The sequence below is a fragment of the Pipistrellus hanaki genome (genome assembly GCF_964339955.1).
Source record: "Pipistrellus hanaki genome assembly, chromosome: 5".
Taxonomy (NCBI): Eukaryota; Metazoa; Chordata; class Mammalia; order Chiroptera; family Vespertilionidae; genus Pipistrellus; species Pipistrellus hanaki.
This window is the reverse complement of record NC_140507.1, coordinates 87,325,631-87,344,069: the sequence shown is the minus strand read 5'-3', so window position 1 is coordinate 87,344,069 and position 18,439 is coordinate 87,325,631. Positions and strand designations below refer to the sequence as shown.

General features: G+C 39.8%; 1 protein-coding gene across 2 annotated transcripts in view; it reads left to right on the top strand.

The window, feature by feature from the left end:
* Positions 1-3,785, top strand: part of EBF2 (EBF transcription factor 2) — a 205,178-nt gene extending 201,393 nt beyond the window's left edge. For both annotated transcript variants that reach the window (XM_084884829.1, XM_084884828.1), the window contains exon 17: positions 931-3,785. In XM_084884829.1, coding sequence (XP_084740955.1) covers positions 931-962 — 32 coding nt within the window. In that variant the 3' untranslated portion in view covers positions 963-3,785. The remainder of the gene's footprint in view (positions 1-930) is intronic.
* Positions 3,786-18,439: the final 14,654 nt, after the last annotated feature.

The following is an 18,439-nucleotide window of genomic DNA, read 5'->3' as shown; positions in this document are numbered from 1 at the left end:
AAAAGCTAATCAAACTTCAGCTAGAATAGGTAGAAACCTAGGGTGGATAGAAAGTCTGACTTATTATAAATGACTAGAGGTCTGGTGCATGAAATTTGTGCACTGAGGGAGTGTGTGTCTCTTAGCCCCTCCTGCACCTTCTTGCAGTCCAGGATCCCTCTCTCCTTACTGCCCACCTACTTGCTGTTCTTTACCACTCGTCTCACTGTGTCTGCCCCCTGGTGGGGAGGGACTATGGGAGGGCTCCAGGGTGTGTCCCGCCCATCTTGCTCAGTCCCGATCTGCCAGACTCCAGCAGCAAAGCTAACCAACTGGTCGACTGTCTGCCCCCTGGTGCTCAGTGCACCTCATAGCAACTGATCAACCAGTCAACTGCCTCCTGGTGGCCAGTGCACATCATAGCGAGTGGTTGAGCAGTCTTAGCATTAGTAGCATGTTACATCATTAGTAGCATGTTACACTTTGGTTGGTTGAATGGACACTTAGCATATTAGGCTTTTATTGCATAGGATGCCTCATAAGTAACTCAATAGATTCAGCCCCTGGAGTATTCTCTCCTGTTCCAACTAAGTAGTCTGGAATTGTATAACCTAGAAATTATTTTTGTCTAATAATGAAAAACATGTTATACATATAGTATCATTTAGTTTACATGTTGTAGTTTACACTACATCATGTATACAACCCATTCATATAAAACAAAACGTAATTCTTGGCCTCCCAAGCAAAACTTCAACAAGCTTTGTTTGTACTTAGTGATCAGGAAGGTTTCAGCACCTCTGTAAGCTTTCTGCTAGACCAAACCTGAGGGTGCCATCTCTCTGGATTGCATCAGACCCCGTCAGTCCCATCGCCTGCCCCCTCTCTGAGTTAGAGCCTTCAATGTAAAAAACCTCAGAGATTCATTCCTGTGTCCTTCTTTCCCTGCAGCCATGACCGGACTTGTCGTGCCCCCGATGTAATGAAGAGGCAGAGCTGCTTTCTTATAGCACAAAACTACTTACTCTGATGGACCAACAACGAAGAAAGCACTATGAGGTCTTTGGGGAGATTTATGCCCCCCACATGAACAGACGGACAGATTTCTGTATACAAGGAGCCCATGTTACCTGGTCTCTCCTTCCTTGTCTAGCTCTGATGGTGGCTATACAAACTGACCCTCTTGGGGACAAGGACAAAAGATGTCATTGACATAGTCAGTGCTAAAAGCAGAAATGCAATTCTTTGTTATGAACATTATAAGAACCACCTTCCTATGTTTGTAAAATATTTAAAAAAAAATTGGCAAACAACTCAAGCTTAATATTTTGGATACTATTTGTTTTTCTTTGTAGGAAAAAAAAAAGTTGAAAGTTTCTATTTTCTATGAAGCCTTTCAGATACCAATTTAGTTTATGCAGAAAAAAAAAACTGAACAAAACAGGGTACCAGCATGGAAGACTTTCTTAAAATGAAACCCGAATTGAATGACATGTTGTTGTATGTGTGTTTGCTTATAGTTTAATCTCTTTAAAAAAAGGGAAAAGTTTAAAATGTTTTACAATTATTTAAATAAATAAACGTGTAACTTATTGTAAGTAGAGGTAGGAATTAAGACCTTTTTGGAAAGAGGCAGTTCTCTTTCTGATGTAAAATGAAACTGATGCAAACATGTAGTAACAAGTTTAAAAGATGTGTGATTATTACTGCAGTTACTTACTAGACTCTTTCCCCCCCATCCTGTACCCTCTTTTTCCATCGTTTTATTGACTCATGGGCAAGAACAGGTACCTGATGTAGATTCCTACAGAACAGTCCGATAGAAACAAAAATTCAAACCCATGTAGATACATAATGCTCAAGCCCATCAATTCATTCCCATCCCCATCTGCTTTCTAAATAGTCTACAAGTCCCTTTTGGTAGTCACTCTGTGTGAAATTTAAAAAGAACAACAACACTTATATTAACTTTCAACATTGTCCCCTGAGCAGTACAGAGAATTCCCATGTTTTAGTGCATCCCAGCTTTCCACCACAGGGAATGCAGTCTCACCTGAAAGAAGAGCCAAAGCCATGTGACTTTCCCCACCCAGCCCCCCCCTTGGGTCTTCACGGAGCCACGCACCCCCTCCTCTTGGATTACCTGGCTCAGCACTGAGGTAGAAGCCCCACAGAACTTCAGAAACAGGTGACTCTGTTTCTTGTACTCTTAGAAGGTCAAGTCCTTCCTTCTCTCTTTAGATTTCCCCTCTCAAGGCGTTAAACTCTCTTAAAAAAAACATATATATCCAACTTGACACAGTTTTCAGGCCAAGAATGGAATGGAGTATGGAAGAGGAATGTTAAAAGCCCTAAATCCTTGTCCTGGTGTTTATAAAAAAAAAAAAAATGGAAATACAGATTTTTAGCAGGGTCAGAGATTGGTGACATCTGTGTTCCAAGCAGCTCAGTTACACAGGCTGCAATGGGCTTTGCATAGTTCTGGGAGTGGCTCAGAGTGGAGGAGGGGGGGACTGGGGTACATTGCAGGAGCCTGTATGATCCGGGGATGCATCCAGATTTATTTGGATTGCCAATAAGGATCTCATTATTTTCCAGGTCAGGGTTTTCCTTGTTGACTCATTGGCACATAAGGTAGTCTATACACAGACTCCAGTTTGGGTTTCTAACATTAGAAATGGATGCAGCTCTCATGGAAAAACACCTTTCATGCATCTGAGCCAATTTTAGATGATACATGCCCACTACTACTCAACCCCATCAGTCTTATTTGCCTGTAATCTATTCTGGAATTACCCAACATGACCCAAATATTATTTCTATGCACAGGAGAATCCAAGGTTTTGGAGACCTGACATGCTCATAACTTTTGCTGACAGTCCCTCACAGTCAGGGCTTGAAGCGCCAACATATAGGGAAACACACGGGATAAAGTTCCCTAGTGAAAAAGCTGATGGGAGGGGAAAGTGTGTAGAACACAAGCATTACCATCCAGAAGGGAAGGCAGAACAAAGTCAAGCATGTCTAGACCTGGATTTGAGCCAATCAAACATAAGGAAATGTTTTTTTAAAGTAGCATTGCTTTTAGAATCTGTGAATTTTGCTCTTGCATGAAGATGAGTGCAGTACTGTCTTCAAAATGATTGTAGAATTTGTTGGTAGCTTTACACCGAAAAAAAAAAATGTGTGTAACTAAATACCAGACACCTTGACCATTCAGCTAGAACCTTGGCAGCAACAGATTTATTTAATTGTATAAATGTGTGTAAGGATTATTTTTAGTGTACTAATAAATTTCAGACAAAGCTACTCTGTCCTGTTTAGTCATTGCTGTTGAATCATTCTGGTCCCAGGTTATTTTTGTGCCACTTGGAAGACAAGTATTTCTATAGGTAACTACAAGTTGTATCCTATCTTTATAAGAGGAGCTGTGTAAGATTTTTTCATTTAAAGGGACAATTTACTTCATTATTTATCTCACTTTTTTTGTTGTTGTTGTTATAACATTGTATTTCTCCCCAGTTTTTCTTTGCACATTTCAATATGCATGGTTTAAAAACCATTGTCTTCTCTACCTTTTGTATAGTAAGGTCTCATTTTCAAACTGTATAGTTACCTTTTTCTCCTTTTTGCTTTGTCAGTTATATACAGTATAAAGTTGCTATGCACAGAGCTTTTTGTAAAGACAGCTTTTTTGTTTACTGTTTTTAATGGTCTTACTTATGAAAGAATATCTTGTTTGTAAAATGAATATGCCTACTTCAGTTTTAAACTTTAAATTATCCTAACAAAAAATAAAATTTTTGTACTGTAAAAATGTTTGGAACATTGCCTTGTTGTTTGAAGTGGGAAAAACTTAAGTTTGGGTTTTCTTTCCTTGACTTGGTCGATTTTCTCATAACTGCTAGTCCCTGAGCTCTGGTTGAGGAAATCTTACGATCGCTTTTGCTTACCTGGCAAGTGTTCTGAGGAACTCACATAGAGAAGAGAATCTGTTTGCATTTAGATCTTTTTCTGTAGGTATTTATCTATATATCCATCAGTCAGATTCCTTCATAAAAAGTCAAATGATCCTAACTCCTATGTAGGACTTTTGTTATGAGGAATTATTGAGATAGGTGGGTGGTCTATAATAGTTCAGTTTGAAAGGGCTTGCTGAATAAATGTTATAACTTATCCATCCAACACTGAGGAAAAAATTGGAAGCTGGCCACAAAAACTTGATGCCGATTCTTTAAAAAAAAAAAAAAGTTTTTATTGATTTCAGAGAGAGGAAAGGAGATGGGGAAAGAAACATCAATGATTAGAAAGTCATTGATTGGCTGCCTCTACCCCATCCCACTGGGGATCAAGTCTGCAACCTGAGCATATGCCCTAACTGGGAATCGAACTGTGACCTCCTAGTTCATGGATTGATGCTTACCCACTGAGCAACACTGGCCAGGCTTGATGCCTCTTCTTGAACCTTAGGAAGAGAAGAAGACATGTGTTCCTGGAAGGAAATAGTCCATGGAAGAGGACTAGCACAAAAAGGTAGAAGGGCTGTAGGAGTTCAGAGGGGACTATGATTTCAGAGGGTTGAAGCAGTCAGAGAAGTTTGTAAGGGGAAGAGTGGGCTGCAGCAGGCTTTCAAACAATGATAGTAATTTTGCACTAGATGTTGGCAGTGAGCAGTACAGATGGGAAGGTCATCAGGAACAAATACATGTAAAGGGAAATTCACAAAGCACATTAAAGAAAATGTGATCGTAAATATGAATTTCAGCCAGACTATTCATAAACATAATTGGGTTATTTCATTTCTCTCTACAAAGATACCGATATCCACATAGATTGTTTTCCTGGTATAAGTGGGTGAGAAGCCATTAGTGGGCACTAATCTGAGAAAACCACTGTAGTTTGTTTTTCTCTACGGAGACTAACTCTCTGCCTAGATTGTGCTTCCTCTGAACCTTCGCATGACTCATGCCTCAGGTTAAGTATCATCTACTCAGGGAGACCTTGGCTGACCTCTGGCCATACAGGGTTCCCCTTAATCTCTTTAACTGAATAATTTGTATTTGTCTGTTACCTTTAGATTGAAATTGCATAAGAACAGAGACCATTACTGTCTTAGACCATTACTGAATCCAATGCCTGAAGTCCCAACAATGAATGAGTGACTGAGCAGACTGAATCCTGATCCTTGAGGGCAGCTCTGCTTTGTTTCATGGAAGAGGTAGCTAATCTGCCATAATTGATAGGAACAGCCTCACTTTGAGAATCCACTCCTCAGTGACTATCTTGTTAGTCAACTAGTCAAAAAAAAAAAAAAAATGAAGTGTGTCTGTAATATAAAGTGGCTGATTGTTTAATAAACAAAAAACTCAAAATGAAAGGGAATTAAGGAAGAAGAGACCTCTGGCTGGTGGCCTGTAGAGGAGGTTGCTTTGCCTCTTGGCCTTGGAACTTATGTTGATTTTCATGATGCTTAGGTGTAGCTTCAGACTCATAATTGGGGCCTTTTAGGAGAATGCACATTTTGCTCCTATTCCAATTATGACACTTGACTTGTAAACCACACACTTGAATCTCAAAGAGCTTACGGTATGTTTACCAAACTGGAAGGAGTTCAGAGTGACTGTAGGGCAATGAATGTGAGAGAGTAATGAGATTTGGAACTTTAAAAATTAGGTGGGGACTGGGTCCTCAAGGACCTTGCTCACAGTAGACTTCATCTGTGGAACTATGCTGTAGGTAATGGTTAACTGTTAAAGGAATTTAAGTCAAGGAGTAACATAATCAACTTTATGCTATAGAAAAATCACAGTAGCTACATTGTGAATAATGGTTTGAAATAAGTGAATATTGGAGGCAAGGAGACCAGTTAGGTAAGGGATAAAAGATAGCTGAAAAGCACCAGTGTTCTATGACTGGTACCCATTCTGATTGTTCCTGTGCCAGTCAGTTGATAAATGTTTTTTAAATTACTCTTGCAATTAGGAGACCATTGTAATTCTCCAGACAAGAGTGACTCATACCTGAAATAAAGATTGGCAATAGAGATGGAAAGTCGAGGAAAGATTTGAGAGAAAGCTTTGCAATTCGATATGACTTATTGATTAATTAGATGTGGAAATGAGGAAGGTGGGTGACTAAGATTACTTCTGGTTTGCAAGTTAGACTATTTGATTTTGTGATAACATTAAAGTAGGGAATAAAGATAGGACCATATTGTAGCAAATAAAAATGTATGATGAATTAAGTTTATTTTTTTAAAGCTCACCAAGTATATGTTTCCATTGATTTTTTTTTTTTTTAGAAAGAGTGAAAAGGAGGAAGAAAGAAAAAAGAGAGAAAGAGGAGAGAGAGAGAGAGAGAGAGAGAGAGAGAGAGAGAGAGAGAGAGAGAGAGAGAGAGAGGCTAGTTGCCTTCTGCACCCACCCGGACTAAGGCAAGGATTGAACCTATAACCCAGGTACATGCCTTTGACTGGCAATTGAATCCACAACCCTTCAGTGTACAGGTCGATGCTCTGAGCATTGAACAATACCAGCTAGGGCATGATGTTTTTAAATTGAGGCACAAATGCTACAGTTCTCTTTCTTCTTCTTCTTCTTCTTCTTCTTCTTCTTCTTCTTCTTCTTCTTCTTCTTCTCCTCCTCCTCCTCCTCCTCCTCCTCCTCCTCCTCCTCCTCCTCCTCCTCCTCCTCCTCTTCTTCTTCTTCTTTTTCTTCTTCTTCTTCTTCTTCTTCTTCTTCTTCTTCTTCTTCTTCTTCTTCTTCTTCTTCTTCTTCTTCTTCTTCTTCTTCTTCTTTCCCCTAGGTTAGCTGATGATTGTTTCCAGCAGCTTATTCTGGAAAGGATTATACTCTTTGGTTCATGAATACCAAAATAAATAAATAAATAAATAAATAAATAAATAAATAAATAAATAAAATAAAGAAATTGCTCTATTTTTATTTGAATGACTGTTTGGTTGGGTATAACATTTCTGGGATTACACTTTCTTTCTTTGAGGACTTCATAGGATGGTTTTAGGGTTTTTACTTTTTAGTGAGTTTCTAGTGTTGAATGTAGCTGTGGTGATGGCTGAAGTTATGCTTTCTCATTCCCCTCTTTTATTCTCCATATGCATACAAGGAAATCCTATAATTTGCTGTTTAAGTCATGACACTTTTGAGAGTGAAAGGGGCATACTAAATAATTATGCCTGCAAAACATGTAAACTGGCAGTTGGTCACCCTTGATATTTTTGTTTGCCTGCCTAAAAGAGTCTTTGTATTTAAAGAGCAGGGCCTTGTCTTAGTGTTGATTGTTCTCTGTAATGTTTCCCCCTGGAATGTAGTGTTTCCTCTCAATGTATAAATTCAAGCCTTCTTTTATTTCTAGAAGCCTTTCTTTAATCATAACATTAAAATACATTCTCTGTTTCTTCATTTTTGCTCTATTTGCTAGAGGCACCTGTTAATCATATGCAGGATCTCTACTGCCCATCATTCATGTCGTCATGTTCTCTCTAATCACTCTTGACCCTTAATGTACTTGTATGCTTCCTTTCTCACTCTTGTCTTCCTCTTTATTCCTTCTAATACGGCCTTAATTTCACAGATAGTTTTGTTTTTTTCTTTCACTTTTCATAAGCTGTGCTAGTTTATATCCCATTGTTTTCTATTGTGTTATTGAGCTATTCTATCTCTGCTAGGAGTTATTGTTTTATAGAGAAATTACTTTGATGATGTTGATGATGATGAGCTTGATCAGAATTACCATCAGCTCCATGAAAACTTTTTTACCTGGTGTGTGGTCTTCACCTATAATTTGTCTTGCTTTTTCCCCTCAAGGTATATAGATATAAGCCATATTTTGATAACTTTTTGATACTCATCTTTGATTGAAGTGAGATTTTCCTGGACCTGCTATTAGCTAGATTTATGAGAGGGGAAGTTTAAGACCTTGTACCAAGTTAGTAGGTGTTCTTATTTCAGATGTGTGTGTTTATATGTGTGTACATGTTTGCATGAGAGAAAGGGGCAGTAATCTTTTAGCTTTGATTTCTTTGGCAAACTAAATTAGCATTTATGCAATTGCTCCCAATGCATACTACTATTTCTCACCAACTGACTGGTTCTTACATGTATGGCTTCTTTGGGTAACTCCTTCATCAGTCTTGCCTACTGTCCATGCCAAACCAGACTATGTTTGTTCCAATTGTTTAAAAAACACTGTTGGTTTTGACCTTTTTTATCTCACCAGCCTTGTATGATATTAACAACTGAAACATCCTTTCTCAGTCTCCACACATTCCTGCTTGACTTTCCCTGCCATTGCCATCCTTTCCGCATAAACTGTGATTTGGGGTAACCCATTTTCCTTAGAGATGAAATTGGTGCTTCTCTTTCTCATCTCCCCATTTTTTTAGAGTGATTCTGAGTAGGAAGTGATGAAAAAGATCTTATGACAGCATTTAATCAGTGTCTTCCTGCTTTGCACCGTGGCAAGTCGAGGAGAGGCTGCTGCAGAGCTATGCCACCATTCTCCCTCTGACCTAGTAGCTGGCCCTTGATAAGCAACTCCTGCAGCCCAGCTCAGTGGCTACTTCCTTCACTTCCTCCATTGGCTCCTGACAAATACAAATAATAAGATATTGATAATTCCCAAAACTATCAAAAGTGATTGTCCTACTGGAATTTGTTTCATAAATAATACATACACAAAAAAATAAACCCATGGTCTGACTCTTTGAAATATGTCATATCACTATGTCATATCAGTTGTGCTTTTGGTTAGTCTTCTAAAACTGATCCCACTGTGAACAGTAAAACTCAATTTTCCATAAATTTTATCTATAGAATACAGTATGATAAAATGAAAATCACTAGGATTCAGAGATCTGAACTCAATTCAAATTCTATCACCTTTAGTTATATAATCTTAAATAAATTACTACATTAACTCTTAACCTTTTTAAATGCAAAATAACAATAACTATACATATATGTAGCTATATGCATATACACTATACATGTATAGCATAAACACTCATTTACATACACTGAGTGGCCAGATTATGATGATCTCTGAACATATAATAATCTGGCCACTCAGTATATATATATATATATACTAGTATTTATATACTATATTTATATATATATACTATATTATATACTATATATATAAATACTAGAGGCCCAGTGCATGAAATCATGCATGGGTGGGGTCCGACCAGACTGGCCAGAGGGAGGGAACAAGAGCAGTTGGCAGACCTGCCTGCTAGGCAAACTCCTGGTCAAGGGGACAATTTGCATATTAGCCTTTTATTATATAGGATATACACTGAGTGGCCAGATTATTATGTGTTCAGAGATCATAATAATCTGGCCACTCAGTGTATATACAATTTCATTTGTCCTTGTTTTTTCAGTAATTCACCAAGATTCCATAACTAGTGATGCACATAGTAACATATAAACACATATGCATACACGTAAGCATATATGTATCATTATTAAGCTGAAGTTAAAACACATACATTTTAAGAATGTAAACTTGATGAGTGTTAAATTTTTGTTTTTGTCTGTTTACTTCACTGCTCTACCAGCACCTGGAATAGTACTTGGCACAGTGCAGGCACTCAATAAAAAATCAACAGTAGATTGACATGTAAAATGCCTACACGTCATAGAGGCTCCGGAAGGTCAACAGGAACAGCCCCAGCTTGGGCTTTCAGGTCCCACAGACTCAGCTTGCAGCCCAGCTCTCCCACGTGCCAGGACAAGATGAACTGAGCACGGAGACTCAGAGCTCTCTGGTTCGCCATCTTTGAAAGGACAGTGCCATTGGACTGAGTCCTGCCTTGTGGTCAGTTAACATCTTCCTCTCAAATGGTCCTGCGCTTCTCTGACAGGTGCCAAAAAGGGAAGTGGTCAGAGCGAGGTCCACTCCAGTCTGTGTTGGGGATAAAAGAGTGAACAGCAATGGAAACATTATCTGGCCATGGACACTCTTTGAACCAACAATAAAAATTTGGGTAGAACAGTAGGCCCCGTGCCCGGAAATAGTTCTCTAGCACTCTGTGTACTTGGGCGTGGTACACCCAAGAGAAGCCACAGTCCCAGTTCTTTGTAGCAATGAAAAGAGAAAAGGATGTGTCCCAATCACCAGTCTATGTTTTCTTCCTTTAAGAGTTAAGAAAATTTTTTTTATCATAGACCAGAACATCTGGTGTATCGCGAATATGAGGTTTGAGGACAAAGCAAGCATTGTTTTCAATTCCAGAGTTTTGCAAGTCCAAGAGTTTAAATCCATGAAAAATGGCTTTTAAGAGAGGAATGAGACCAGGATGACTCCTAATATTAAATCCAAATATTTACCATTTCTGAGCAAGAAAAGAATAGTTGTGTGGAAGTCTACGTGCCTCAAAGATTGTGACTATATAAATTTAAACATTAATGATACACTAGCAACAATAATGATAATAGCTAATAAAGTGAAAATGCTAAACTTCCATTCTATGCTCAGTGAAGTAGCGGAAAGAGTGTGAACACTGGCAACAAGCAGATGTGATTTAAATCCTACCTCCATCCTTCCCTGTACCTGTATAATTCTCAGAAAATTATCTGTAGAAATGTGCAAGTGGCAGGCCCAGTAAGTGTTCAACTCTCTACATTTTTCTTTCTCTCTCCTTAGCCTTGGAAAAATTAACATGTGTTTATCTGAAAAGTCACCCATCACTCTTCCCTTACAACCCCTCCCTGGCAGCACTGAGAGGGGGATTATTAATTAGTCGGTGTTTGTGAAACACTTAGAAGATGAAAATGCAGGGTGTGGAGCAACCCATTTACATCACAATACATGAGCTGGCTGCTCCTTCGAGTGGATCCACTTACAATGTAAGGAGCCTCAATAGATTCACTCAAGGATCAATGTGTGATCCTGGAAAAGGCCTGTGTCTGCCACGCCAGAGCCAGTGCTGTGCAGCCAGCAGGCATTTCTGGAGATGTCATATTTTCACTAATCCTCGACTGAAAGAAGCTCAAAAGGTTCTTGTATTTTTCCCCACAAATTTCTCTATGTTCCCTTTAGTGACAACTTTAGTCAGCAAGAAGCTATCTGACCTATTTGTTTTCACGTTGTTTCCTGGCCCTTACAGATCTTGGAATCCAGGAACGGGGAAAGAAAACCAGTTCTATGTGGATAAACGCAGCATTTTGGATGCTGGGGATCCCAGACCTCAGGGGAGAAATGTGAGGGCCTGTGGGAGGAGTTGGGAGTTGTCCATCTCTCACATGGTCTCTCACATTTGCTTCTGGTCTGCTTCTGATCACATAGGAAGAGACTGGACTCCAGGGAGTGAGCACCCAATAGAGTACAGAGACATCATATTTTAAAGAAATGCCTGAAACTTACGTTATGATTTACCAATTTTACCCAATAAATGTAATTTAAAAGACAAAATAGAATAAATGTGATTAATTTTTTCATGTTGTTTTTATAGCATTAAAAACAGAATTATACTTTAAAAAGATCGAACTGCCCCATGTTGTTTCAGCAAAACTATATCACCTATCACAGCAAAGTGATGTTAATATTCAATATGTTTATTTTGTGATTTTGATAGTTTTTACTTCATGAATCATACAAATGATTTAAAATTATAACAAGCATATATAAAAGTATAAGAATTTATATTTTAGTCCTATGTAACCTCTTAATGCAATTATAGTATAAATAATTTAAGAAACATTGTTGATTTTTAATGTGTTGTTTTTTTCTAAACTCATTACTCAAATTTGAGAAGCACTGGAGTAGGGCAATGAGAGGGGAAGAAAATGACTGGTAATCTACAAATTGGGTCATCATTCCTGAATAATTAAGACTTGGCTGGATGTTAATTCCTGTGCTCTGTAATTTAGCATCAATAAAAAAAATCTCCATGTAGTATTCCAGAATTTCATTTTTGCCTCTGAATTATGTTCATATCCACAAATCCCAGCCAAGGGCCTATTGAATAATTGTCCCCAAATGTAACATTTTCCTGGTGAGATGTTTTCCCTTCCTAGGTTCTAGGAAATATAGAAATGTGTTTCTAATTATTAGCAGAACCACCTGGTAACTGCACTGTATCATCGTAATACTATGACTCGTTTAGCACACTGGTTGGTGGGACTCAGAGTCCTCTTTGACGCCATCCAAGGAAAATCATTTACCAAAATGACCTCCCATTTGCAGGCTCACCTAGAACAGGATGATCATATTTTGTAAACCGAAAATCACAACCCATGGCTTGGCAGGCATACATATAGCTACAACTGGGGTTTTCCTAGAAAATCCAGGGCATACAAATTTCTATGGCACAAGCCACAGAAATCACATGCTCAATGATGCTCTGGTGTCTTTACTCGGAGAACTAGAAGCAACTGGCTTTTGTCCCCACAGTCATTATGTATGTGTGGGCTGAGTTCCCAAAATCTATCACTTCCCCAAGTTCACTGAGTGTGTGAGAGGTGAGAACCGAAATCACACCAGCTCTTCCGGGACACTTACTCTGGTTTTGCAGGGAAACCAATAAGAAATCCCTTCCTGTATAATTAGCCTTCTGAAAGTTGGCCTTTCTTTAGGTTTAGCCCTGGGGTTGGCATATTGATGATGGGGAGGGGTGTTCCCAGATGCCTGGGGAAATGCTCAAGCGTCAGGCTAGGTTTTCCTTCTATGTTGAATCATATTGTACTGGCCATAGGCCCCAAGTCTGTAAGCGTATGCTAATTCTGGTTCCTATTCTCTTTCCTTCTCAGTTGACTGCTTTAAAAAATGTGTTTCTATTGATATTTTAGAAAGAGAAGAAAAAAGAGGGGGAGGGAGATAGAAAGATTGATGAATAAGAAACATCACTCGGCTGCTTCTTGCACACCCACTGGGGATTGAGCCTCAGTTTGGGCATGTGCCCTGACTGGAAATCGAATTCTAAACCTCTTGGTGCATGAGTTCCTCAATACTGAGCATCACTGGCTGGGTTTTTTTTGTGTGTTTTTTTTTGTTGTTGTTGTTGTTATTTTACTTTTGCTTTTGTTGTTGTTATTAAGTAAGAATGTCAGAGAGTGGAAGAAGAGATAAAATGAAGAAGGAACAAGTTATGTATCTGATTTTTTTATTGAGGTATAATTGACATATAACATTTATAACCAGTTTCAGGTGTACAGATTAACAATTTGATATTTGTATAAGTTGCAAAAATGATCATCACAATAGGCTAGTAACGTTCATCACCATATATAGTTACAACATTAAAAAATATATATTGATTTCAGAGAAGAAGGGAGAGGGAGAGAGAGATAGAAACATCAGTGATGAGAGAGAATCACCAATTGGCTGCCTCTCGCACTCCCCCACCGGGGATCAAGCCCATAACCTGGGCATGTTCCCTGACTGGGAATCAAACTGTGACCTCCAACCACTGAGCCATGCCTGCCGGGTCAACATTTTTTGTGTGATGATCTTTTAACATGTACCCTCTTAGCAACTTTTGAATAAGCAATACACACTATGCATTTTAGGTTAAAACAAAGAACAGAGAAGAGTTTTCTAGCATGGTAATGTATATTGGCATGGAAGGAACTAAGTACCATGCTGAAGAAAAGTTAAGTAAATTCTCAGAGGCCTTAGGCACAAGTAGGAGAAGTCAAAGATAAATAGTAAGCCACCCCGAGGTTCTGTCCTGTAGGACCTACTTTGATGTGGGGAGTGGAAAGGGGCTGTTCTTCTGTGAGAACACATGGGATATGATTGATGGCATCTATTCCTGAGAAATGACAGCAGATCGTGGCACCTCGCCTTAACATTCATCAGCGTGGCAGAGAGAAGGGGCCTGTAGCAGAGGCAGCAGCTGGAGGAAGGGGAAAGGAGCAAAGGAGATGCAAATGCTCCAGGTTCCTCACATCAGCACTGGGCTCTTTCTGCCCAGCAGAGGACTGTGTTGGCAGCAGAGAGCCAAGAGGGAAAACATCTGGGAAGGACCCTTCCTCCAAGATGCTCTAACTTAATTTTCTGAAAACCAAGGACTTAGATGATTTTTAACAAAGAAAACTCTATAAATACACCAGTGCCCCTTTGTGATGTTCTTTCTCAAGAAATGCCAGGTGCAGCCAAAACCGGTTTGGCTCAGTGGATAGAGCGTCAGCCTGTGGGCCGAAAGGTCCCGGGCTCAATTCCGGTAAAAGGGCATGTATCTTGGTTGCGGGCACATCCCCAGTGGGAGGTGTACAGGAGGCAGCTGATCAATGATTCTCTCCCATTGATGTTTCTAATTCTCTATCAATCTCCCTTCATCTCTGTAAAAAAATAAATAAAATATATATTTTTTAAAATGCCAGGTACAGCTGCCTATTGATTCTCACATCCCAGCCAACCTTTCTACATTGAGGACTCACAAGGCAAGGTTTAGGCATGTGAGCAAGATGCTGTTTAGGATCTTTAAAGAACATAGAGTAGGAGATGTCTAAAGTGGGCAGCTGCTGCAATGGAAGGTCCTCTGATCAGGAGCCCTCTTTTCAAATCTCAGTTTGTCTACTGATGAATCTTGACCTCTCTGAGACTCCATTCTCTGTTCTGCAAAATGGGCTAATTCCTACTTAGCTCATTGGATTGCAAAAAAGAACCAAATGGGATGACTGCTGTGAATGTACCTAGCACAGAGCAGAACTAAGACTTATCAGTAGAAACCAGTGCTCTTGAACATGCATCAAGAATGTAGACATGCTGGACAGTGACTGTTTTCAATTCTAATATGTTGAAAAGTAATTGATAATCAGTAGGCAATTTTGGAAAAGCCTTGTGAAACTTGGTTAGAAGATCTGAAGAATTAAACTAGAGATAGCTATGGTCCATTTCCCTCTGATGACCTTGGTGGCAAAAATGAAGCATAGAATGCTGAACACAAGAATGAAAGTGTTTAAGGCTTTGGAATGATTGGAGCTGTTTTAGAACTTGGTTGCAATGGTGGTGGCAGGACTTTAATAAACAAATAGACTAAAACTATTGAGTTAAACATCATGATCGTCAATTTTTTATTTCAACTTGGCTGGTTTGTAGTTTCCATTTAGTTAATAAAAAACTAATCTAGGTATTGTTGTGAAAGTATTTTGCAGATGTGGTTAACATCTACAAATCACTGACTTGAAATAAAGGGGATTACACTTGATAATTTGGATGGCCTTTATGAAATCAGTTGAAAGGCCTTAAGAACAAAAGCTGAGGTTTCCAGGAAAAGAAATTCTGCTTCAAAACTGTAACATCAACTTCTGGCTGAATTTCCAGCCTGATGGCTTGCCATGAGAACTTCAAACTTGCCAGCTCCCATAACTAGGTGAGCATATCTATGTCTTTGTCTATATCTATCCATCTCTGTCTCTATCTCTATCTCTATCTCTATCTCTATCTCTATCTCTATCTCTATATCTCTATTTCCATCTCCATCTCTATCTCTATCTCTCTCTATCTCTATCTCTATCTCTATCTCTATCTCTATCTCTATCTCTATCTCTATCTCTATCTCCTACTAGTATAACTATAATTATATCTATATTATATATATTACATATATTAATTTCAATGAGTTAAATCTAAAAAAAATAAACATCAATTGGGCTGTTAACTGTTAAGTGTGTATACATTTTTTTGAACACACATTGTGTGTGTGTGTGTGTGTGTGTGTGTGTGTGTATACATTTGTTCTGTTTTTCTGGATAACCTTGATGAATACTAATCCTAAATCATATGAAGTTATTATAAGTAAATTATGTGTCAACAAATTGTTTTTTTCTTTAAACTACATATCTAATTTTATTTTTATAAAATTATAGGAACTACAAACTAACCTTTAGTGAGAGAAAGCAGATCAGTGGCTGCAGAGTCATGGGAAGACTACAGAGGGGCCTGAGGAAACTATTGGGGGTGATGGCTGTGAGCACTCGCTGATTGTGGCTTCATGTGTGTTTACCTAGATGAAAACCTGTCAAAGGGCACACTGCAAATGGGTGCAGTTTATTGTATGTCAGTTCTACCTTCATAAAGTGGCTTATCCTATATAATAAAAGCCTAATATGCTAAGTGTCCAGTCGTCCTGTCATTCGTTCGACCAATCAACCAAGAATGTTCATCAAGTATCCTGCTGCCTTGTTCTGTCCACCAGGGAATCGATCTTAGAGCCCATGCTATGTCCAAAATGAGTGGAATACAAAGTGCCCATCCCCTTGCTATGGCACTAGCACAGTTGGTCAGAGAACACAGAGCTTCCAGAATTAACTGAGAGGTAAGACCACAGGGTCAAACATCAGAAAGAGCTGCTTTCCTTACACTGAGTGGAGGAAGCAACAAGCATTTGCCCAGCAAGTCGGGGTGGGCCAAGCTTCTGCTCAGATCATGCCTTAAGTAAGCACATGGGCAGAGGCTGAGAAAAGGCCTGGTCTGTCCCAGGAAAAGGGAACAGCAGAATTCTGGAAAAGAAATCTGGTCAGAATCAGCACAGAGATCCCCTTTATCTGTACTTGCTAGGCATTTTGGTTGACAAGGAAGTAAAACTTAGCAGGACAATGCCAAAAGCCACCACAGATATTTACCGCCATTCACTGACAGTGAGTGTGCTCAGCTGTGTGGCTTTGGCCATTTTCAGCTCCACCTTTCTTGTCCACATGGCGTCTGGAATTTAAAACTAATGCCTATGTTTTTGTAGATACAACACAACTATTTCAGGCAAGATTCTGGTGCCCAGAATAAGTCAGCAAGGGAGGCTGAGCAAGCTCCCAGGGACTGCCTGGCTCTGGTTGGGACGATCATGGTCAGGCACGCATTCCTCTATCTGAGGGAGCTGCTGCTTGAGCAGCACTCCTGGAATTCACAACCATGGGACTACTTGAGCTTTCAGTCTACCTGGGGGTGGTCTCACTTCCAGGCCACAGAGGAGGGTGAGGGCGCAGGCGTGATCCTTGTGCATGCTCATGTGTGAGCATGTGCGTGCTTGAACATGTGTGTGTGTGTGTGTGTGTGAGAGAGAGAGAGAGAGAGAGAGAGAGAGAGAGAGAGAGAGAGAGAGAGATCCTGAAAGCAGAAAACAGAAAACCCTGGGACAACCAAAACCGGTTTGGCTCAGTGGATAGAGCATCAGCCTGCAGACTGAAGGGTCCCGGGTTCGATTCCGGTCAAGGGCATGTACCTTGGCTGTGGGCACATCCCCAGTGGGGGGGTTGCAAGAGGCAGCTGATCAGTAATTCTCTCTCATCGATGTTTCTAACTCTCTATCCCTCTCTCTTCCTCTCTGTAGAAAACCAATAAAATATATTTAAAAAGAAAAAAGAAAGAAAAAAAAAAAAGAAAAAAAGAAAACCCTGGGACAGAGAAGCCACAGAAACATGAATTTTACCATCAAAGGTTGGGATTCACATTCAAGTTACTTTGCACATGAGCATCTTGACCATGGAAAAATGACGTGGTTTTTCTGAGTACATTTTATCATCTGTAAAATGGGCCCACAAAGCTAGCTCATGGGATTGTTGAAAGGATCACCTGATACGATACTACATGGAGTGGTGTTTTATAAGCTGGGAGGTGTGTGTGATGAGATGCCCCCACATTGCCCAGCAGGCCTCCTACCCAAGGAAGAGTCAGAATCATGGACATGCAGTTCCAAGAGGACCTACGAGGTGGGAGAGTTGTGACCACGGGGCCCTGCAGGGCAAGCCAGGCTCTGTGTGAGGACGGGTACTACAGAGGAGGTGCTCTGAGCACTATTGCTGGTTTGGAGACCATGGGCCTGTTTTAATTCATATAAAGCAACAAGAATCAGATATATATTTTTTTTAATTTTCACTTTAAGAAATCAGTGCAAGGTGCTTTCTCTACCTAATCTCTAACACCCGCACCAAGCCCATAATCGACTTTGGCTACCCACATGTTACAAGTGCCTTGTCTGAAGCTGAGAAAAGTGAGGGGCCTCGCCAGCAGTCCCTCAGCCAGGCAGGGGCAGAGCCAGAATCCAGCCCTGCCTCTAATTCCCCTGATTTCCCATTTGAATTTTAAAATAATATAAGCAAGATGTTATATATTTTTGAACCGAAAAATCTTTTAAAATCAGATTATTGTTTTCCTGTATACGATTCAAGCTGGGCCTTGGAAATGAAGAAAGAATTGGGAGAACTTGGAAAGCTTTGGGAGGGACGTAGCCAAATCGAACAAAAGCTTGGGAGGGAAACAAGAAAATGTTCCCTGACGGGGAGAAATGAAAGAATTTGTTCACTCGATGAGTTCTGAAGAGGCCAGGAACTGTATCTTATAACTTCACTTAGTGGCCTCCGGGCCCCCACCCCCTGCTCCCAGCTGGGAACGGAGTGTATTCTGGTTGATCTATTGATCATTCCAGTCTGAAAAGGAAAAGGCCAACAGAGTGGAATTCATTACAACCTCCCAAAATCATGTGTAACAGAGTTAA